At 41.0% G+C, this 23,532-nt stretch overlaps 1 protein-coding gene across 3 annotated transcripts in view; it reads left to right on the top strand.

Annotated features, from left to right (window-relative positions):
- Positions 1–555: 555 nt before the first annotated feature.
- The window catches only part of SCARA3 (scavenger receptor class A member 3), a 63,979-nt gene continuing 41,002 nt past the window's right edge, over positions 556–23,532 (top strand). Inside the window, exon 1 of one of the 3 annotated variants that reach the window (XM_007475910.3) lies at positions 556–1,116. In XM_007475910.3, coding sequence (XP_007475972.1) covers positions 1,110–1,116 — 7 coding nt within the window. In that variant the 5' untranslated portion in view covers positions 556–1,109. The remainder of the gene's footprint in view (positions 1,117–23,532) is intronic. The other 2 variants (XM_007475914.3, XM_007475912.3) reach the window with 2 other exon arrangements.

Below are 23,532 nucleotides of genomic sequence, written 5' to 3'. Positions count from 1 at the left end.
TGACATGGAGATGGAACTCGATACAATACTACAGATGAGGGCAGAGTGGGACCATCACCTCCCTATTCCTGGAAGCAATATACTCTTTTTAATGGGAGCTCCAGTTCTCTCCTGGCGCAGTGGTTCCAGGAAACATTCCACTTTTCTGAGCCTCTTTAAAGAGAAAACTCCATCCTCCTGACAAACCTCGCACTAGATGACCTCTGCGTCCCCTTCCAGCCCTGAGGTCCTATGATTCTCTAATCCTTTAAGCACAGTCAGAGACCTGACATTTGCTAGCAATTAAAGTTACTTGGGAGTGGGGATGGGAGGAGGGGAGGGAGACCAGAGAGAGTGGGCTGGGGGAAGCATAAGAGTTTTGTGTGGGATTGCTCGGAGCCTGTCAGCTGAAAGCATCCCGGGCTGCCCCGCCCTAGGGAGTTGCCAACATTTTCTCCCAGTGGGGGAAAAGGTGGGTGTGAACCACCGAAGGAGAGCTTCGGGGGTGTTGTCAAAGGTGGAAGGGGCGCGGTGGGGGCCCGGGGGTGGTTCAGTGGGAGGAAACAGCCACACAAAGAAGTTCTGGCCGCGGCAGTTTCAAAAATACCAAGGAAGTTGATCTGGGCTCAGACCCAAGAAGTGACGAGGCTGGGAGAGGGAGGAGAGGGAGCAGGAGGCACGGGAAGCCTGGATCATACACTTGGAGTTTGGATTTTAGTGGGAAAGAGGGTGACTCCTTGCTGTTGGGCGAGTGGGTAGGAATGGCAGAACAGAACAGCTGTGTCAGCTCCAGGTTGTAGGCAGCAAATTCTAGAGGAGAAGGAGCCAGTGTGGGGTACGATTCTCACCTGGGGCATGAATTAAAATCCTCAGATTCCAGGCCTTTGAGGGAGCCCTAAGGGAGGTCCAGAGGCTAAGGATGAGCACCGAAAGCTAATCCTTTCCTCTTCGTAGTTCTTGAGTTTGAGAAGGGCACCCAAGATGCTTTCTATGGTCCTCTAAGGGGCCACCTGCCATCCAGTCTCGGACCTCTAAAGCTACCCCCCCCCCCCAGATCATACCAAGAAGCATCCAAAGCTCTCCAAGAGCCACTCTCACCACCTCCCACTTCTGGCTTCCGGCTCGAGACCATGAAAGGTAAGTTCTGGGCACAGATGGGGCCTAGGGTTAGGAGAGCCCTTTGGGGTCAGACCCGATAAAAGACATCCCTCACCCTTCTGGCCTAAGGAGAAGCTGGGGACAGAGAACACAATGGGCTGCTTTGTCTGAAAGGCTGCCGGTGTCCCGGGATGGAAACATTCAAGTTCAGGGCAGGAGAGGGGCGGGAGAGGTGTGTCTGTCTACATGCTAGCCATACTGGGAGATCCCTGCTTCTGTGATAGGAACATTTCAATAACAGATGGACCGAAGAGCCCTTAGGTAGACAGATGGGGAGGAGGTAGAAGGGTGGGGCAGAAAAATGATGGAGGGTAATAACCAGGGCACACGGTTTCCAGCCTCCAAGACATACCAGAGAAGTTATTTCTTTTGCTCTCATCCATAGTATCAGGATGTTAGATGGGTCCAGTTCAACCTTCCCCATTACATGTCCTTTCAACTCCCATACCCATTTTATAGATGAGGAAGGTGAGGTTTAAAGAGATTACCATTTGAATCCTAGAAGAGCTCTAATTTCTAACATCAGCAACTCCAGCCAAGCACTGAGATTTGATGAAGAGTGGTCCCAACTGCCCCTGATGGTTAAAAGCACTTTGTAGCCCTACCTGCTCTGTTGCTGCCCCACCTACCTCACTCCTGACCTTCCTCAATTTCTCTTCAGGTCTCCCCTGTCCTGGTCCTGACCCTACACTGCCTTTAACCTACGTCATTCATTCTCAACAAATAAGTAGCTAGGGCCAGAGCCAAGCAGAGCATCTTGTGCCAGCTGAGGAACTGAACCCTTCACCCAATAGGGATTTTTCTTGGAAGAAACTTTCCAGACTGTTTTTGGTGCAGGCATCAAGACTCAGCTGAAGCCCTCTCCTCTGTTGTATCTTTTCTTCTCATTATTTCTTATCCCTTGAGTGATAATGAGCAACTGGCCTAATATAGTACCCAGTCTCCCAGGTCTGGCAATAGAAGAGAGATGTTTGAAGAATTTGGCAGTTACGGGGATCAGAGGGTCTTAGCCCTCACAGAGGTCTCATCTGTCCTGCCTTTCTTTCTTTACTTTAAAATAATGTTTATATATGATAAATGTTATCATATATAAACATTATAAATATTAAAGATATATTACATATACATACAAACCTTGGCCAAATAGTATTGTAAAAAGTCCTATATACTTCCCTATCCTCTCCTATTCTCTTTTTCTTCTGGGCAATCTTGTATTTATTGTGGTGGTTATTAACATATTTTTATGTAAGGTACACATTATCACTCTGCTTTCTTCATTTATATCATTTCATGTAAATGTCCATGTATTTCTCCTTATTCATATTTAGTGCAACAGCATTCATTATAGTCATATACACAATTTGTTCAGCCATCTCCCAAATGTAAAACATCCACTTTGAACTATTTCTAGGTTTAGAATTTTTCTTTCTTCTTTTCTTTCTGCCTTCTTTTGCTCCTTTTTTCCTTCTTTTCTTCCTTCTTTTCCTGTTTTTCTTCCTTTCTTCCCTCTATTCTTCCTTCTTTCCTTCCTTTCTTTTCTTCCATCCTCTCCTCTTTTCTTGCTTTCCTTCCTTCTTTCTTTTGTCTTTTCTTCATTTCTTCCTTTCCTCCTTTTCTCCTTCCTTCTTCCACATTTTCTCTCTTCCTTTTCTCTTTCCTTTTTTAATGTCATTTCTTCTTTCCTTCACAAATAAAGCTGTTATGGACAGTTTTGTGAAGATAAAAAGAATTTCTGCCTCCCCCTTCATCCTTAAGATATAGTCCTTACCACCACCTTCATTTGACAGACAGGGACAGTAGAAAAAGTATGAGTTTACAGTAAGTGTGTATGTTGTCTCTGCCACTTATTACCTCTGTGACTTCAGACTAGGCAACCTTGCTGGGCCTCAGTTTCCTTCTCTGTAGAATGAAGGGAGTTGGACTAGATGACCTCTAAAATCTCTTCTAGCATTAAATATATTATCTTATTAATTCCTATTTATTTATGTGGTACTTAAATTGACAAAGTATTTTCCAAATGTCCAGCCAATGGAGACAGCTCATTATAAGTGAATAGCATTATGCCATGACAAAATATAAGCAAACAGACTCAGATACTAGGTGACTTGCTCCTGGTCACACAAAGCCCAAGAGCTCTTCCCACTATCTCATGGCACACATTTCTTTGTATTTTAGATCACATCATCATAACTTTGCACATCCTGTGGTCTTAGTTATAAAGTGCTTTGCAGATATTTTCATATTCTTATAAATATAAAGCTGAAGTGACCTTAGATGTTACCTAGTCTTTGGTTCTTGTTATTTGGTCATTTGGGGGGAATGTCCAACTCTTTGTGACCCATTTGGGGTTTTCTTGGCAAAAGATAATGGAGTGGTTTGTCATTTCCTTTTCCAGCTCATTTTATAGATGAGGAAACTGAGGGAAGCAAGGATAGGTGACTGGCACAAGATCACACAGCTAGTAAATGTCTGAGGCCAGATTTGAATTCAGCCTACCCATTGTACCATCTGGCAGTCCATCACCTAGTCCAGCATTGGTGAACCTTTTCCAAGTTTGAGTTCCCAGAAGGCAAATTCAAGCTGTCTGTGAGCACCCAATTACCAGGGAGAGATGAGGGAAGAAGTGCTTGCTTTGGGCAGTTGGACAGAGAGGTGGGGCATGCAAAAAATATTCTTAGGCACTGGGAAGAGGGGGAATAGAGCAGCTTCCCCAAGTGTCAGCTCTACATGCATGCCACATCTTTGCCAACACTGACCTAGTCTAACCCCTACATCAGAAAGGTGAAGACACTGAGGTCAAAGAAATTAAATGACTCAGGGGGAAAGGAAATAATTAGAAAACTACAAGGTAAACCCAGGCCAAGTCATCAAGTCAAATCAACAAGTTTTTAATAAGCACCTATTATGTGTCAGGCACTGTTCCAGATCCTCTGACTCAAGCACAAAGTTCTCTTCCATTGAGCCACACTTTCTCCAAAATTCTTCAAGATATCATGCCCATTTTTCAGATGAGGAAAGTGAGACTTGGAGAGAGTTGATAAGTCACCAAATAGTAGCAAGGGATAGAACTAGGAATCTATCCCAACTCTAAAGTTCAGTGTACTACCTAGTTCTATGCAAAAGCCCACCTTTCCATCTCCTTTTATGTAGCAGCCCTTCACAAATAACAAAACTGCTTTTAATTTCTGTGGTTTTCATTGCTTGTCAGTGGGGAATCTCATCTAGCCAGCTCCATTCTATAACCACCTCACCACTCAAATCTCCAGGGTCATTGGCAAATGTATAAAATGGAAATGCCTAACGGTAGCTAAGTAGCACAGTGGATAGAGTACCAGACCTGAAGTCAGGAAGTCCTAGGTTCAAATCTGGCCTCAGATACTTCCTAGCTGTGTAACCATGGGCAAGTCACTCAACCCCAGGTGCTTAGCCTTAGCCACTCTTCTGTCTTAGAACTGATACCAGGATAGAAGTAAGGGTTTAAAAAAAAAAGATCTGGGCAGCTAAATGGGGCAAGGGATAAAATGTGGGGTCTGAAGTCAAGAAGTCTCAACTTCTTCAGTTCAAATCAGACCTCAGACCCTTACTAGTTGTGTGACCCTGGGCAAGTCATTTAACCCTGATTACCTAGCCCTTGCCACTCTTCTTTCTGAGAATTAACACTAAGACAGAAAGTAAGACTTAGGTTTGTTTGTTTTTTGGAGGGGTGGGGAAGGGGGGAAGGTATTGCCTATTAGGTGGCGCTTTAAGCCCAGAGTAGGATCTTATCTCTGGCTGTGGGCCCGCACAAGACCAAGCCTGGGATGATGGTAGGCCAGCCTCCTGCATCCTGTCAGAGTGGCTTTTAGTCTTACCAACACTCCAACCATAAACATCATAAGATAAAAATAATGATAGGGTGGAGAATGATGGAAGATTTTGCCTTTAAAGTCAGAGTTCCAATCTGCTGAGATTGCATCAATACAGCCCAGCTGTAGAGAAGAAAAGGAAGCCCCTAACCTGAGTCATCTGGGTATAGTGGAAAGAGTCATGCATTGGGGTCAGAGCAGTGGGTTTGAAACCCAGTTCTGTCATCCCCTGGGTGACCTTGTTTAAGTCCCTAAACATTCTGTAGTCTCAATTTCTTCATCTTAAAAATGAGAATATTATATGAAGTGACCACTAAAATTCATTCTACCTCTAAGTCTATGACCCAATGAGTCTATGTTTTAAAGCAGGGGTGTCAAACTCAAGTAGAAATGGGGGCTACTAAGCCATATAGAAGGATCCCTGTAGACTGCATATTGACTTAGAAAACTAGAGGTTAACATCATCTATGTTCTATTTTTTATTGTGTTAAATAATTCTCAATTCCATTTTCATCTGGTTCAGGCCCACTAAAGAGTGTTGTGGGATGCATCCCATGGACCATGTGCTTGATATCTCTGTTCTAAGGTCCCTAAAGTTCCAAATCCCATGATCCTTCACCCTACAAGGGGGTAACTCAAAAGAATTCCATGTTTGACAAGAGGAGACTTTAGAGGTCATCCAGTATAACAACCCTTTCATTTTTACAAAAAGGGAAACCGAGGAACAAAGAAATGAAGTGACTCACCCATGGAGTAAATATCAAAGTCAGTTATCTTACTTTTGAAGTCAATTACTTGACTCCAAACCAGCACTTTTTCTATTAAACCATTTTGCAGAATGGTGTGGTGGTGAAATAACACCTCAGAGAGAGAAAGTACCAGATGTGACATTTTTATAAGCTTTTACTTTCTTAGTAATTTCTCTAGTAAGGCACAGGTGAACAGGGTTAATTAATTGACTTTCCCAGGATCAATCACAGAGTTAAGAAGTGTCTGAGGCCAGCTCCTCTCAACTCCAGAACTGGCACTCTATCCACTGGGCACCTAACTGCCCCTCCCCATTGACAGTTTAAACCTTTAATAGTCAATCAATGAGCATTTATTAAGCACCTACTATGGACCAGGCACTGTGCTAGGCACAAGAGATACAAACACAAAAGTGAATCAGTCTTTTACCTTAAAGAATTTATACTCTTATCAGGAGAGTCATCAATGATGATATTTCTCACCTGACCAAGGATAACTAATCAAACCCAAGTCTCACTTTTCCTATTATGCAGTAAGTTCCTTAACAAATGGTTGCTGAATTGAATTGCATTGAATCATCCCCCTCTCCATCATCAAGAATATAGAGCCTTATACTTTGGGGGAAACTTTAGAGTTTAGCAGGGAGTCTTTGGCATTACCACAGTCAGAAATCAGAAATGCCACAGAACTCTTATCTGTAATCATCTAACAGATAACTGGAAACAGAGCTTTAACTGAGGCAGAGAGCAGTGTGGGCTTTGTATCAAGGTGCAACCTCCGCTTAAAGATAGAAAATGGAAAGAAGGAATAGAAGTCAGCACCATGTTAACAAGAAGAATTATTGAAAATAAGAAGTTAATAAATGGTCCGTTGACTCTTCTGATAGTTGCTCACAGCAGGTGAGCTCTTCCTCAACCATTCCCCCACTTTATACCTTTCTTTTTTTTTTAGTCTTAAAAAATGTTTTTATTTAATTAATTAATTTTGAATATTTTTTCATGGTTACATGATTCATGTTCTTTCTCTACCCTCCTCCCAACCCCCTCACATAGCCAACAAACAATTCCACTGGGTTTTACATGTGTCATTGATCAAGACCTATTTCCCTATTATTAGTATTTGTATTAGAATGATCATTTAGAGTCTACATCCCCAATCATATCCCCCTCGATCCATTTAGTCAAGCAGTTCTTTTTCTTCTGTGTTTCTGCTCCCACAGTTCTTTCTCTGGATGTGGATAGTGTCCTTTCTCTTAAAGTCTCTCAGAATTGTCCTGGATCATTGCATTGCTGCTAGTACAAAAGTTCATTACATTCAACTGTGCCACAGTGTTTCAGTCTCTGTGTATAATGTTCTCCTGGTTCTGCTCCTTTCATTCTACATCAATTCCTGGAGGTCATTCCAGTTCACATGGAATTCCTCCAGTTCATTATTCCTTTGAGCACAATAGTATTCCATCACCAACAGATACCACAATTTGTTCAGCTATTCCCCAATTGAAGGGCATCCCCTCATTTTCCAGTTTTTTTGCCACCACAAAGAGCTCAGTTATAAATATGTTTGTACAAGTCTTTTTCCTTATTATCTCTTTGGGATAAAAAAAAAATAGCAGTGGTATGGCTGGATCAAAGGGCAGACAGTCTTTTAAAGCTCTTTGGGCAAAGTTCCAAATTGCCTTTCAGAATGGTTGGATCAATTCACAACTCCACCAGCAATGTATTAATGTCCCAATTTTGCCACATCCCCTCCAACATTTATTACTTTCCTTTGCTGTCATGTTGGCCAATCTGCTAGGTGTGAGGTGGTACCTTAGAGTTGTTTTGATTTGCATTTATCTAATTATAAGAGATTTAGAACACTTTTTCATGTGCTTATTAATAGTTTTGATTTCTTTATTTGAAAATTTCCTATTCATGCCCCTTGCCCATTTATCAATTGGGGAATGGCTTGCTTTTTTGTACAATTGATTTAGCTCCTTATAAATTTGAGTAATTAGACCTTTGTCAGAGGTTTTTGTTATAAAGATAAAGATTTTTTCCAATTTGTTGCTTCCCTTCTAATTTTGATTGCATCAGTTTTGTTTGTACAAAAAACTTTTTAATTTAATGTAATCAAAATTATTTATTTTACATTTTGTGATTTTTTTCTAATTCTTGCTTGGTCTTAAAGTCTTTCCTTTCCCAAATATCTGACGTGTATACTATTCTGTGTTCACCTAATTTACTTATAGTTTCCTTCTTTATATTCAAGTCATTCACCCATGCTGAATTTATCTTGGTGTAGGGTGTGAGATGTTGATCTAAACCTAATCTCTCCCATACTGTTTTTCAATTTCCCCAGCAGTTTTCCAAACAGTATGGGAGAAATTAGGTTTAGATCAACATCTCACACCCTACACCAAGATAAATTCAGCATGGGTGAATGACTTGAATATACCTCTTCTTACAAAAGCTGCCCCCAGGCAGCAGCAACCCCCAAATGTCCAGAGGTTTCCACTGACAAAAGTCAGTATCCTGACTCAAAAAGTTGACTGAAAGTGAGTTTCATGGAACTTACCCTGAACATGATTTGTGGTACCCATTCACAGAAGTTGCTAGCTATAGCTTTGACTTGAGAAGGATTCAACTATTTCTTGGTTTTTTGTTTGTTTTTGAGAATAGGTCTGTTTATCTCACCCAAGCTGAAAGTGTAGCAGTCACTCATGAGACCAATCCCAATACTGATCAACTCATAAATTGTTTCATTTTGTTTTGGTTGGATTTTTTAATCAAAATATTTATCTATTGTAATTTTTTTCTTTTTAAATTTTGAGTTCCAAATTCTCTACCTCTCCCCAACCCCTCCCTATCAACTGTGAAGGTAAGCAAAATTATATCAATTATACATGTAAAATAATATAAAACATATTTCCATATTGACATATCATAAACAAAAAGAAAAAAAAGCAAGAACATTGCTATTACTGTTACAGTGATCTCTTAGTTCTTCTCACTTGGCATCAATTCATATAGGTCTTGTAATATTTTTTTCTGAAACCACCCCTCCATCATTTTTATAGCACATTAGTACTCCATCAATTGTATGCCAGAATGTGTTCAGCCATTCCCCAATTGATGAGCATCCTCTCAATTTCCATTCTTTGCCAACACAGAAAGAGCTACTATAAATATTTTGCATATATATTTTTCTTTGATTTCTTAGGGGGTACTGAGTCAAAGGGCATGTATAATCTGATAGCCCTTTGGGCACAGTTCCAAATTTTTCTCCAGAATAATTGAACCCATTTATGACTACACCAGCAGTTTATTAATATATCTAGTTTCCCTCATCCCCACCAGTATTTGTCATTTCTGACACATGTGAGGTGGTACCTCAGAGTTACAATAAAAAAGCTTTAACTTACTCTACTGTTCCCAATTGGGCTAGTTTGTCTCTCCTTAGCCAGCCTGGTGGTTCTACAGCCCCAGGAACTTACTATATTGGTGACATACTTGATGTAAGTACCCAATCAACTTCAGCCTTACTGAGACTCAGAACTCCTGAATTTAAGTGGTCGGCTAGCCTTGTATTTCCTCAGTTGAAGGGATTAAAGACATGTGCCACCATGTCTGGCTTTGTTCTCATTAGGGGTAGATGCCACATCACAGTCCTACTGAAAGAGGATCTACTCTGAAATCAGAGGATCTCAGTTCAAGTTCCATCTCTGATGCTTATGTGTGACCCTGGGCCTTACTTCCTCTGTAAAGTAAGGTTAGACTAGCTGGTGGAAGATTCTCTTCCACTCTCACTCTATAATCCAATCATCCCTCACTGACCATTTGGAGATGTCTATGCTCTGATGACTTATATTTTTATGTGAATTGTGGAATAATGGAAAGAGCCCTAGACCTGGAGTTAGAAGATAAGAATTCTAGCCCTGACTAGTTTTTTTTTAGCCCTTATTAACTGTGTGACACCGGAGGAGCTTCCTCATCTATTAAATGAGAGAGTTGGACTAGGTAGCTTCTAAGGTGCCTTCTAGCACTGCATCTATAATCCTATGACCTTTCTGAGTTTCTTTTTTCATCTGGAAAATAATGATCATGAAACTTGCACTATTTATATAACATAGCTATTATTTGAATCTCATAACATAATTAATACCTAGAATCTTTCTATACCTCAGTTTTCCCATCTGTAAAATGAGACAAGTGGACTAGTTGACAGAATCACAGAATTTACAGAAGTTGAAAGAAACCTCTGTGGCCATCTACACCCAACCCATACTGTAAAGGAACCCCCACTGCAACCTCCCCAATTTCTTCTTCCCCTCTTTCTTCCTTCTTTCCTTTTCTTTCTTCTCCTTCCAAGGCAGAAGAGTGGTAAAGGCTAGACAATTGGGACTAAGTGACTTGGCCAGGGTCACCCAGCTAGGAAGGGCCTGAGGCCAGATTTGAGCCCAGGACTTTTTGTCTCCAGGCCTAGCACTCTATCTACTATGCTACCTAGCTGCCCCAAGCCAAGCTCTTCTTGAAGAGCTCCAAACCTATTGCCTCTTGAGACAGCCCAATTCTATTTAGGTTAGCTCTAATTGTCAGGAAGATTTCTTGATGTCAAATTTAAATCTCATCTTTTGCAAATTATTCTCATTGCATCAATTTCTATCAGTGGTGTGTGCATTTTGTCAGGTTCCTTGATAGGGGCTTAATAAATATTCAGTTGAATAATGATTGATTGTTCCCTGTTTCATACTCTAGGGCCAAAAGAACCAAGTCTAATCAAATCTAAAGTGACCTCTAAATCTGGTTCTAAATCTTGGATCTGATGAAATATTTAGATCAAGAAGGAGCCTTAAGGATCACCTAATGAAGCCCTCTTTTTTTTTTTTTAAACCAAGGAAGAACCTGAGTCCTAAGGAGGTGAAATGATTTGCCTGGTTATTTTACCTCTGTTAAGATCAGAGTTTTTCAGGGCAGGTTGGTGGCTTGGTGGATAGAGCACCAGACCTGAAGACAGGAGGTCCTGGGTTCAAATCTGGCCTCAGATACTTCCTACCCTTGTGACCCTGGGCAAGTCACTTAATCCCAATTGCCTAGCCCATATTGCTCTTTTACCTTAGAACTGATACCTAGTATTGATTCTAGGACAGAAGATAAGGTTTTGTTTTGTTTTTAAATCATCATTCTTCAAAAGAAGCCTTTCATTAGTTCAGGTGGTCTCTGTCTAGAGTTGAGCTGAGCTAAGGACAGTCTTCTCCGTAAAGGGTCCTTTACTAACCAGAGATTTCAATTCAGGTTCCCTGACTCCAGATCTAGAACTCTTTCCACTGTCCCTCTGTGTTTTTTAACTCTAAAGGGCTCTATAAATATAGGTCACTGTTACTTCTGGTCCCCAACGGCATAGCATTCTGGGTCTCTTGAGCCATGAAGTGAAAAGGTGCTTAACCTTGCTTCATGAACTTTTTTTTAATGATTTTGATAACTTTTTTATGTAAATAGTTTCCTTTGTAATACTAAGTATTTTATTTTACACTTTTAAAATCATTATTCTGTTAAGAGGTCCATAGGATTCCCCAGGCTGCCAAGGAGGTCTATGATTCGCCAGTAAGCTAAGAACCCCTGTTCTTGAGAATAACAGGGAAAGTCTGTCTCCTGTTCTCTAAGATATCTGCGCTGGAGCACTGACATCCCTCCGATAGTGTTACCTGGGTCAGGAAAAGCAGAAGCACTGAACAGTCTTTTCCCAGGCAACAGACTCCAAATATGTGAGTTGCTTTCTAACTTGTGACTGACAGAATATGTAGAATGTTCTGGCTGTTTTTATTTCTTCTCCATGGAAAGCAAGAAAGCTGGGAAGGGAATAGGGAACAAAGAAGGGTCCCTTCCTGGGTGGACCTTCCCTGATAGGAAGCCTGGGATTTTATAAGCTATTTCTGGAAATGGCACCACCAAAGCCCCAACTAATCCTCTGAGACTTGCATTTTTTGGCAAAACCTTCCTATGTTCCCATCCCCACGCCCCCCATAGCAATGGTGTCAAGTTATAATTTTTTTCTTTTTTTTTTTTTAGAAAGGGTGAGAGAATGGAAAGCCACATGCATAAGATTCCTCATTGGTAGAAAGAGGGGGGTTGGTCTCTAAGGTCCCTTCCAGCTTTGATATTCTATGTTCTTGAAGAAAACACACACGTGCATGCACGCGCGTGTGTGCACACACACACAGAGTAATAGCAGAGCACTCCTCTCCTGGGCAGAGTGCCCAGAACAACTCTGCCAAGGCAAGTCCCTTCCAACCTGCTGTTCCCCTCTTTCCTGCTTCACCAGCCCTGGCCGCCCACACAGGCCATCTCTTTCCATGAAAATCCACAGCTGGCACAGACCAGGACACATCTGAAGGTTCCCTCCCTGTACCCCCCACACCCTCAAAACACACACCCAGATCATCTTGCTCCACAGAGATAGGGCTGGGTCAGAATCTCTTTCCAGGGCTTCCTGCCTGCATGTCAGAGCCATTACCAGCTACCAAGAGGCCCTTTTGGAGAGGGACATAGCAGGAGAAGCAGAGATTGCTCTTTTGAAGCTCTGACCCCTCATTCCCCCAAGACCTTGGGCCAAGGGTCCCAGAGGAAGAGGCACTGAGTGAGTGACTCTGTGGACTTGGATCCAGGCTGCTGGCTCCATAGGAGCTTCTCAGACACTCCTTTGACCATGGGAGCCTTAAGCCTCGACTGTCATGAGTGCTGGCTAGGCTCACACCCTGCTCCTCTCCCATGCATGAAGAGGATGGTTCCTGATGCCCATCTCTTTGCAGGGGGTGGTTGGGATTCCAGGTTCTCCATCATGTGTCATAAACACAGCTTCCCCGAGCAAAGAAACAGGCTGAGGGGAGGCAAGAGAGAGTGACATAATCCCAAGGAAAATCCACTTCATACAGGCTGGCTGTGGGGTGATTAAATTCTGCTACTAGCCTCAGAGCTGGCCTCGTGCCCTGACTCGAAAAACTATGCGCCTCCCTCAGAAAGCTCCAGTTCCAGACTGCAGACCTCTGATGTTCTCAGACCAGAGGCTGCAGCAAGATGTTTAAGTTGGCCAAGCTATGTTCCTTGCAAATGACACTTTCCTTATGATCAAAGCCTTTGGGATGGAAGCGACCTCAGAGGCCATATAGTCCAACCTCTGCATTTTTCCAGACAGTGAAATTGAAACTCCATTGATTTTCCCAAAGTCACACAGGTAGTAAGTAGCAGAGCCAGGATTCAGATCCAGCTTCTCCATAACAGAGAGGGAGAATATGACAGTGGAGTCTGAGGACTGGAGGTAATCCCCACCTCCAACATTAGTCATTTATAAGACTTTTTAGGCAAGTCCTTTTCCTTTGCCCTTGGCCTCAGTTTCCTCATTTATTAAGTGGGGGGGGGGGCAAGGTTTAGATTGGTGCCCTCTAAGGTACTTCACAGCTCTGGTGATTGTTGAGTTGATGGAAAAGGGAGTCATTCTTTTTCTCAGAATTGATTTGTTTTTAATAGAAATCTGTGAGTCTAAGAGAGAGAGTAGGGAGTGTCTCACTTGGCAGCTCTCGCCCAAGAACAAGCAGCTGCCCTGGGTGGCAGAAGAAAGGTTTAGGGCTGGTCCTGGCTACTCAGAGCACTTATTATCAACACCATATATTTTTAGCACTTGATTATATGCACTTTAGCTGTCTGCTGTCTGGAATCGTTCTCTAATTGATTTGAGCCAATAAAGAATAGGAAGAGAGGGAAAAGGCAAGAAGATAGCCTCATGTGAAAAGTCATCCCTTATAATTGTATGGAGGTTTCACAGTTCACAAAGTGTCACATTCATATCCATCACTTTACTTGGCCCCTCACCTATGAGATAAAGTAGAGATTACAGTTATCCCCTCTGTATCACGGCTTTCCCCATTGCAGTTTTAATATCGGTGTTGGCAGTAAGAAATTAAATGTGAATTTGGGGGGAGTTTTGCAGAAGCCATAGATGACACATGAAGGTATTAGATGACAGAAAAAGTTAAGAAGCTCAGAAATGCATAAGATATATATGTATAGTATATTGTATTTTTGATGCCACAAATATACAGAATTTGTTTTACTATAAATACCCCATAAAAGAAAAAGAAAAAAATTCAGAAATTCAGACTTTGTCTTTGGTATGAAGAGAGGGCCAAAAAATTTTATGAGAATTTTCTAGATCATCACATCCCTAACTCCCAGCAATGTAGAAAGGATATCTCTATTTTAATTCCTACTTTACAAAGGCAGAAACTGATGCTCAGAAAGATTTAGACTCCCAAGCTCATAGATTTAGACTTGGAAAGGATCTTGAGGAGTCATTTAGTCTAATGTTCTAATTTTACAAATGACAATTGAGCTCAAAAAATGCTAAGAGACTAGTGTGAGGTCTAATAAGTGCCAAAGTCAATTTAGAACTCAGATCCCAAGTCCTTCATTTCACTGAGGAGAAAACTGCGGGTAAGTGCCTCGTCTAAGGTCTCACCCCTGGCACATGGTAAAGCCAAGATCTGATACCATCCCAAGTTGTCTGATTTCAGATCCAACATTTCTTCCAAGGAGCCAAATTGGCTAAGTGGGCTACCCAGGATCCCAAAGTGAATTAATGAAATGGGGAAAGATGCAAAACCAAGGGGAAGATCATTGGTGAGAAGGGAAGGGGGTATGAGGCTTTGGATGGAGATAGCAAAGATGAGACATCTGGGTCCAGAACAGCTGGGCCACAAGACTGATGGAAACACAGGAGTCAGAAACTGAATGGACATCTATGGCAGAGGCGAAGGAAAGGGAGGCCAGGGTACAACGGGATACTGTAATTCGTGAGGCAAAAAGTTTCAGGAGGAATGAGGAGATTGACCAAGGTAAAGAGAGGGGGCAGATCAATAGACTCTGAAGTGTACACAACGCAAGAACTCATGTGTGTGTGTGTGTGTCTACATATCTAGAGGGAAGTTACAAGTAGGGGCTGGGGCTAATGAAAATCATTTTACAATGTTAATTGCAACATTTTCTAACCTTAACTATAACTATCCCCCAACAGAAATTATAGTGTTTACTCCCAATTTATACTCAGAACTCTTTATTTATTTTACACAAGCAGCTAATTAGAAAGCCTACACTATTAACTCGACAAAAGCTAACCATCTAAATATTTTCCTTGAAACTTCAGAAGAGAAGACTTCAGTTCTAATTTCTTGACTCTGCCCCTTGTTGCCCCTTCTGGGAGCAGATGGCTCAGGAAAGACCAGAGAATGATCAAAGACCACAGCCTTTGGTCACCAAGAGTATAGGGCTGGGGTTCAAATCCTATTGCAGACACTTATTAGCTTTATAACTCTGAACAAAAATTCTGGGCCTGAGTGTCCCATGTAAAATGAAGGACCAGATCTGATAACCAGGTATCTTAGCTCCAAAGCTATGATTCTGTGATCCTATGCAGAGCTGAGGTAACAAGAGTCTTGGATAATAGCTCCATGCTATTTTCTGCCATTGAAGGGCTAAATCAATCTCATAAGGAAAATGTTTAGAAGATGCAGAGAAAAACACCAAGCCATGCTCAGATTCTGAAACTTGTTCTCTTGGACTAGAAACAATGAGGTTTCATTTATCAGAAAGCACTCTAGATTTGTGTGACCTTAGGCAAGTCACTTTACCCCAGTTTCTTCACCTATAAAATGAAGAGTGTTGGATTAGATGGCCCCTTCCAGTTTTGAATCTGTGCTGTTAAAGAATACCCACCCTTGTTGGATAATATGGCACTGGGGTCATAGACCTAAGCATGTAGACAACCGGATTTTTTTTTATTGCCTTCAAAATCTGTAAGAGTTGATATAGTTTCCTAGATTTGATTCTTTAAGACTTTACTTCAGAGATCTTCTCCTCTTTGGTGCTCTCTGTAATTGGGTAACCTAAGCACGGCTTGCTGTGCTTCATCACTAATCTTCCTACAGGATATGAATGTTGGGAAGAAGAGGAAGAAGAAATATAGTACACTTTCCCTGTCAGTTAGTTATCTTTTTCTATAAGAAGAAAGCAAACTGCTAAGTAAAGGAAACTAAAACAATTGATCTTTAATCACTAAAAATAAAAATCTGCATAATAGAGAACAAGATTTAAAGACATATAAACATAGGCACTACCTGGTAACTTTCACACTAATCTTTAAATGTTAGCTGTCACTGTTTAACATAGCAATGGCCCTACCTCGGAGATGAGTAAAACTTTTTTTTGTAGAGTTAGAATCCTGTTGAAGCAGATACACAGTTCCAGATTTGGCTGTCACTGGATTTTAGGGCTTATCAACATAGCATAGTATCCAAAAATTTTAAAATGAGTTTTTCCAATCCTCGGTTCTGGATTCACATTACCTAAATTTTACTTTTTTTTCTTTAAACCTTTACCTTCCATCTTGAAATTAATACTGTATATTGGTTATTGTATATTGTATATTGGCAAAAGAGTGGTAAGTCCTACAGGAAGACTTTCCTGATGCCACTTGTTATTAGTCCTTCCTCCCAAAATCGAAATTGTCTTCCATTTACTTTGTATGTTCTTTGTGTCATTTCATGTACACGTGTTGTTTCTTCCACTCCTCCAATAAACATAAACTCATTGAGGGCAAAAAAAAAAAAGAGTGGTAAGGGTTAGGAAATAGGGGTTAAGTGACTTGTCCTGGATCACACAGCTAGGAAGTGTCTGAGGTCAAATTTGAACCTAGAACCTCCCATCTCTAGGCCTGGTTTTCAATCCACCGAGCCATTTATTTGCCCTGCCTAAATTTTTATAGATAGATGTTATCTGTCCCTCTAACTTGCTTGCTTTCTTTAATTCTCATGTCAAAAGAAGAAAAAGTTTCAAGTGACCATTCTAAGGTCTTACCAGTAATAAGTAGCATTGTCAGAATAAGAACTCAACCTCTTTATATTTCTAAAGAAAAAACTGAGGTGAAATGACTAGAATAAGATCTCTCTGTCAGTAAGTGGCAGAATCAGACTTTAATTTTTTGGGTCTGTGTAAAAATTAATGAGGTTCTCTTTCCAATCTAAAGGGTATTTCCCTCGAGCTGAGGGGGTCCTGCTCAGTTTCTTGTTCTTACAACTAGGCTGTTATAATAACCCCAATTTATATTAAATACAAAAGATTACCCACTAACCATTCTTGTGAATTTCTACCTCTCTTCAAACTTGCCCCCAATTTTTAAGAGGTCTGGCCTTTTTTTCTCTGAACATTTTAAAAATGGAATGATACAGTGGTTTTCCCATAAAATCCAAAATAACACAAATGTGCTTTTAATAAATCATTCTGAAGGACCTAATAAAAGAATAAATTAAATGTTTTATTTCAGTCCTGAAACCCTTTCTCTTTTCCTTGACCCTGACCCATATGCATTCTCTTGGATTAAGGAGTCTTTAACTATTTTATGAGTCCGATGTAGTGGCACAACCTCATCCTGTTGTGAGTAGATTTTAAAAATATTAGTGACTTCTAGGAAGAGGTAGAATAAGATAGGAGAGATGAGGTGTCTGTCTGATGAAGAAACTAGAACTCAATGTATGGTTAATAGAGCCCTCTGTTCTTGAATAATTCTGAATAGTAATTCCCAGTTTCCTTCTATATGAGAAGGAGCCATCCAATGGTTTCCTTCTCCCTTCTAGTTCTAGAACATTGGCCAGGAGTCTCATACTTGAGTACCAGTGGGCCTGGAGTGAGGCAAGGATGGAGTCTGCCAGAACAAGTGCTAATTGAGACAGCTGCTATCCCCTCCTTCCAACATTTCCTACATAGCCCTAGTTAGAGTTTAGCCCTGGGAGATCAGTCTTCGTTCAGACACTCGGAGAGGCAGAGAAACTTAACCAAGGTTGCTAGGCTTATGAGGGGCATGAAAAAGAAAGCTCAAAATAAAGCAAAACAAATTCCTGCTCTTGTGGAACTTAGAGTCTAATAGAGGAGAAAAGGGGGGCAGATTGGTAGCACAGTGGATAGAGTACAGGGTTCAGAGTAAGGAAGATATATCTAGCTGGCACAGGTCATGTATGGAGCACTGAGCTTGGAATCAGGAAGAATCATCTTCCTGAGTTCAGACATGACCTCAGACATTTAACAGCTGTGTGACCTTGGGTAAGTCATTTAACCCTCTTTGCCTCAGTTTCATCATCTGTCAAATGAGCTGGAGAAGGAAATGGCAAATTGTTCCAGTATCTTTGCCAAGAAAACCCCAAATGGGGTCAAGAAGAATCTGAAATAACTGAACAACAAGGGGAAAAAAACCTGCCACTTCCTCCAGGACATCTTTCCTGCCCCCACCCCTACCTGCCAGTGCCATTCTTTCTAAGGTTACCTTCCATCTGCTTCGTATAGATTTATGTGGGTTGTCTTCTCCATTAGAATGTAGCTTCTTGAGGACAAGGACTGTTTTTGTTCCTGATTTATATTCCCCAGGCTTAACAGTACCTGGCACATAGTAGGTGCTTAATAATATACTTGCCAATTCATTAATTGACTGATTACCCATAGGAAAAATGAAAACATAAAAGCAAGGAAATAATCAAGTAGTAAATTGTGGATTTGGATGGGAGAAGAAGGAAAGAAGGAAAGGGTGACGTTCTAGATTATTATAGTACCATTTATAAAAACACAGATGTAGGAATGAACCTAGAATGTCTATGGGATCACAAAACAACCCAAGAGGCCAGTATTTCCCAAATACTATTTCATAGAAACTTGTGCTAGTCCACAAAGCTTCTACTACCTAAGATTATAGTCATAGTTTGCTAGATTTGGAGATAGAAAAGATACAGAGGTCATCAGATCCAAACCCTCCTCCTCCATTTTACAGATGAGGAAACTGAGACCCTGAAGAAATGACTTACTCAAGATTACTCAGCTAGTAAATAGGCAAAATGGGCTTCAGACACTAGTCTCTCTCCATTACACTACAATTCTGATTCTTCCTTTTCCTACACATTGTGTTCTACTACCCTGATTCTTCTATGGCCCACTCCTAAGCCATCTGAGAACCTCTAAACAAGGCCTTCTGAACTGTGAATCTTGAAGGAAATTTTTTAAAAAGCAGATCTTAATTTTCACTAACATCTAACTGAACTTTAGCATTTCCTTCAGTTAATTAAAACATTATTCTCAGAAGTGGTCCATAGCCTTTATCAGACTACGAACTAGGTCTATGACACACAAAAAAGTTCAAGAACCATTGCCCAAACCCATGTTGGCAAACCTATGGCACTAGTGCCAGAGAAGACTGTTCTCCTCCCCCTTTCCACATGCACCTGAAGACATTTCTCACATCACTCACCCCTCTGCCCAGCAGCCCAATGGGAGCACTTCCTCCCTCCCCATCTGAGGTAAGGGGGTGACTCATATGAGGTATGAGGATTGCAGTTTGTGCACTTAATCTCTTAAAGGTTCACCATCACTGCCCTAAACTAACCTGAGAGGCTATGAGGCAGAGATGTACCTTAGAATTTTTTCACTAAGGCAAAGGTGAATTAAGGCAGAGGTGATGGAGTCTACCCAGAATGTAGCCACTAGGAGAAATGAATCATATCCTGGGATCCCAGAAGATTTAACAGTCCACAGTTTAGTTGAGAAACATGGTACTAGACAAGAATAGACGGTGGGTGTTGGGAAGTTATGGGAAATAACAATTGAATAGGTAAGATGGGGTGAGATTATAGAGAACTTCAAGTCAAGGCAAAGAAACTTAGATTTTATACATAAAAAGATACTTTTCTCTGGAGAAACAATCTCTCCTTCAAAAGAAAATGTAGCCCCCATCCCCCCTCCTCTCTCTCTCTCTCTCTCTCTCTCTCTCTCTCTCTCTCTCTCTCTCTCTCTCTCTCTCTCTCTCTCTCTCTCTCTCTCTCTCTCTCTCTCTCTCTTCTCTCTCTCTCTCTCTCTCTCTCTCTCTCTCTCTCTCTCTCTCACACACACACACACACACACATACTTTATTGATGACTGTCCTGAGTTTCTATAGCCAAAAATCATTACCCAATGGGCAATGCTCTACAGACAAGTTTCTTCAAACTTAGCAAAGCTAATTCTTAGACAACAGAAGAAACATAATCCATTGCTGAGTCTGCCAGAATTTGTATTTTTCTGGCATAGGCTCTAAGACCTCAAAGTCACCCTTGCACCATGAAGAGGCATCAGAAGAGGACTCCAATGGAGGAGATATTCAATATGGTGGGGGGGGGGGGAAGCCACAAAGTGATTTTTCAGCCCAGGAGTGATGTGATGCAAGTTGAGTTTAGGGAAGATTAGTCTGGCATCTGGGTTATGTTCCCACTGGGACATCTGAGGACATTTCAGGGTATTCGGGCTCCAGCTAGAAGTATCCCAACCCCATCAGGTTACTTTCCTTTTTATATTCTTACCATCTATTCTGAGGACCCAAAACATCTGGATATGTCCCTGTTTAGTAGCAATATAATAAAACAACATTTATACAGAGATGGAGAAACTAGATTTTGAGAAGCCAGTCAGGAGGCTCTCCTCTAGGATAAAATGTAGATTGCTCCATTTGACATTTATAGTCCTTCACAATCTGGCTCCAACCTATCTTTCTAAACTGATTAAACATTAGTCCCTCTCATATCTCTTCAGTATTCCTACTTGACTGGCCTATTTGCTCTTCCCAATATTCCATCTCCTGGCGATGTATCTTTGTGCTAGTCTGTCTCCTGTTCCTAGAATGCTCTTCCTTCTCACCTCTACTTTGTGGGATCTTTAGCTCCCAGAAAAATTCAGCTCAATTCCACTTCCTAAATAAGACCTTTCCTAAACACTTTTCTCATCTTACTTCTCTCCATCACACTCCTAATCAATCAATAAACAATCATTAAGCTTCTACTATGTGCCAGGCATTATGTCAAGTTCTAGGGATATAAAAAAACAGGCAAAAGACAGTCCTTGCCCTCAAGGAGTTTACCATCAAAAGGAACAACACACAAATTATATGTATGATATGAATATCCTATTATATATAGGATAACATATATAGGATAAATAGGAAATAATTAACCAAGAGGAGTCATTGGAATTAAGAGGGGTTGTCGGTAAGATTTTAGATAGGACTTAAAGGAAGCCAGTCCTTGGTCAGTAATATTTTCATCACATATATTTCATCTTGATTTAGCTGTGTATATTTTGCTCCCCATCCCTCACCAGGAGAATGCAAACTCCTTGAAGGCAGAGTAAGCATTTAAAAATAGTGGTTTTCCTTTCTGGCTGCTCTAACCCTATCTCCCTGCCCACCACTTACCCTATGCACATGCACATGCTTCCCACAAACATGTATTCAGAGATGTTCAGTTTTTAACTGATACCTTTAGTTTTGAATCAACTTAAACTTTCCAACAAATAAATATTAAACAATTCCCACCAAGTACATTAGAGCTGCTAATTTTAAGAGTTATTTGTGCACATCAGAAATAAATCCAATGTGCTTTAAGTTATTCAGATGAAAATGCAATGTAGTCATAGAATCATTGATTATGAGAGTTGAAAGTTGTCTTGGTCTAGTCCAAACTATATGCCAAAGAAAGGCCTAATATAACTGCACAAGGAGTTTTCCAGTCATTGCTGCAGGAGAAAAATACTTTCTTGGAGGTGGGTAGGGGAGGAGAAAAATGAGGTCCCTTGAATAGCAATGCCTTGTGACTTGAATCCTTTGTTTCCTGGGTTGCCTTTCCAAGTCACAAAAGCACTATTCTGAGAATCATCCAAGGGATAATGGAGGAGTACATGATGGACTTGGACAGGTGGCAACATCATACAAACAAGGAAATACAAAGTAATAGTAAATGTTAGTATTTGCTATTAAATAGTAAAAAAAAAAAAGTCATGATAAAAATGACTGAATTTAAAAATGTAGACAGGACCCAAGACAAGGATGATGGATGGATACCCTTAATGCTCCTATTATTTTTGCCAACAGGGTGGGAGGAAGGTCTCCAGCATGCTGGGCAGACCTCCCCTGGTGATCTAATGGGAGGACATGAACAACAGTCACATGAGATGAACAGGCACAGATGGGTTGTGATCTGCCTCTTTGAAGGGGTGTCAGAATCAATGAGCTCATCAATCCATTGGACTATCAAGTTACAGCTTGCACAGCTTGTATGTCTCAAAAGACTTTCATATCCATGAACATCTTTTGAGTCTATGAGTGCTGCAAGACTGGCACAATCCCATTCTCCAATAAGCATCCCACTTCCCATGACCACCCGGGCATAAATTCTTATAAGATGCGGTGGTCATTGAAAACCCACAAGGGAGAATCATAAAGTAGAGTCCTAAAATCATGAACTCAGAACTGGATGGAAATTTAAAGGTCACCAACCCACAAAATCACACACTCTGGACGGGATGATAGCAGCCACCTACCTGGTCTACTAGACCACATCTGAAAAAGATGCTTCTGCATCACACCTGTTGGGTGGTTGTCCAGTCTCTATTTGAAGACTTTCAGTGAAAAAGGCAACCCAGCCTGCTTTGGGATGGCTTGGCCTGGTTTTTGTTGGTCTGTTTTCCTTGTAAGTTTTCCTTACAGCCCCTTTATTTATAGATAAAGGAACTGAGGTCCATAGAAATAAAGTGATCTGCCTCCAATCAATCAACAAGCATTTTTTAAGCACCTGCAATATCCCAGGCACTGTTTGAGGTGTTGGGAATACAAATATGAGACTGTCCCTGATTTCAAGGAGCTTACAGTCTATTAGTGAGATATAATACATTCTCAGGTAATTACATATGGGATATATTAAATACATGCATATTTGTGTATATATGCATGCATGTACACACATGTGCATACCTACAAATACACGTGTGTTTGATTTGTTTGTGTGTATATATACACATCGTTGCTGTGGTTATTTATATCAGATTCTTTGGGTTTGGGGTTTTCTTGGCAAAGATGCTGGAGAGATTTGCCATTTCCTTCTCCATCTTATAGATAAGGAACTGAGGCAGACAGGGTTAAGTAACTTGCCCAAAATCACACAGCTGATGTCTGACTCGAATTCGAACCCAAGATGATGAGTCTTCCTGATTCAAAGCCCAGTGTACTATCCATTGTACCACCTCATTACCCCCTGGATACAGATGTAGATATAGATATAAATATATATCCACATTTTTTTTCTGGGGACAGATGAACCAAGAAGGGACTTCTTGAAGGAGATGGTAATTGAACTAAACCTGCACAGTGCTGGGAGAAGGTGAGAAAGTAGAAGAAAGTGAGTCTTCCAGACATGGGGGTTAGCCTGGACAAAGTCATGGAAATAGAATATCGGGAATTGTGTATGGGGCAGTTAATCTGGAGCATAATGTGTATCAGGGGGAAGAATTTGCAAAACAGTCTGGAAAATTAGGACCGAACCAAATTGTGAAGGAAAATGCTGAACAAAAGAATCAATACTTAATCCTAAAGACCAGAGAAGGCTATTGAAGCTTTTGGGGCTACTAAGAACTGTGCTTTAGGAATATTCATTTGCCCACTGCATGGAAGATGATCCCACAGTACAATGAGAAAGGCACCTTGAGTGGTGGCTAGTATATCCCTGCCACTGTGGAGAATGTGGGATCTCTAGAGCTGGAAGGGATTTCAGAGGTCATCTAGTCCAACTCCGCTCATATTACAGATGAGGAAACCAAGCCCAAGGAGGTTAAATAACTTCTCCAAGATCACAGGGGTAGCAAGTGGCAAAGCAGCCTTTCAGAGGCTCATGAATTCAACATTTGAAGACCTGCTAGACTAGGACTGACCTTTGTCAGTG

Source organism: Monodelphis domestica, chromosome 1, assembly GCF_027887165.1.
Source record: "Monodelphis domestica isolate mMonDom1 chromosome 1, mMonDom1.pri, whole genome shotgun sequence".
Lineage (NCBI taxonomy): Eukaryota > Metazoa > Chordata > Mammalia > Didelphimorphia > Didelphidae > Monodelphis > Monodelphis domestica.
This window is presented reverse-complemented; position numbering and strand designations above follow the sequence as displayed.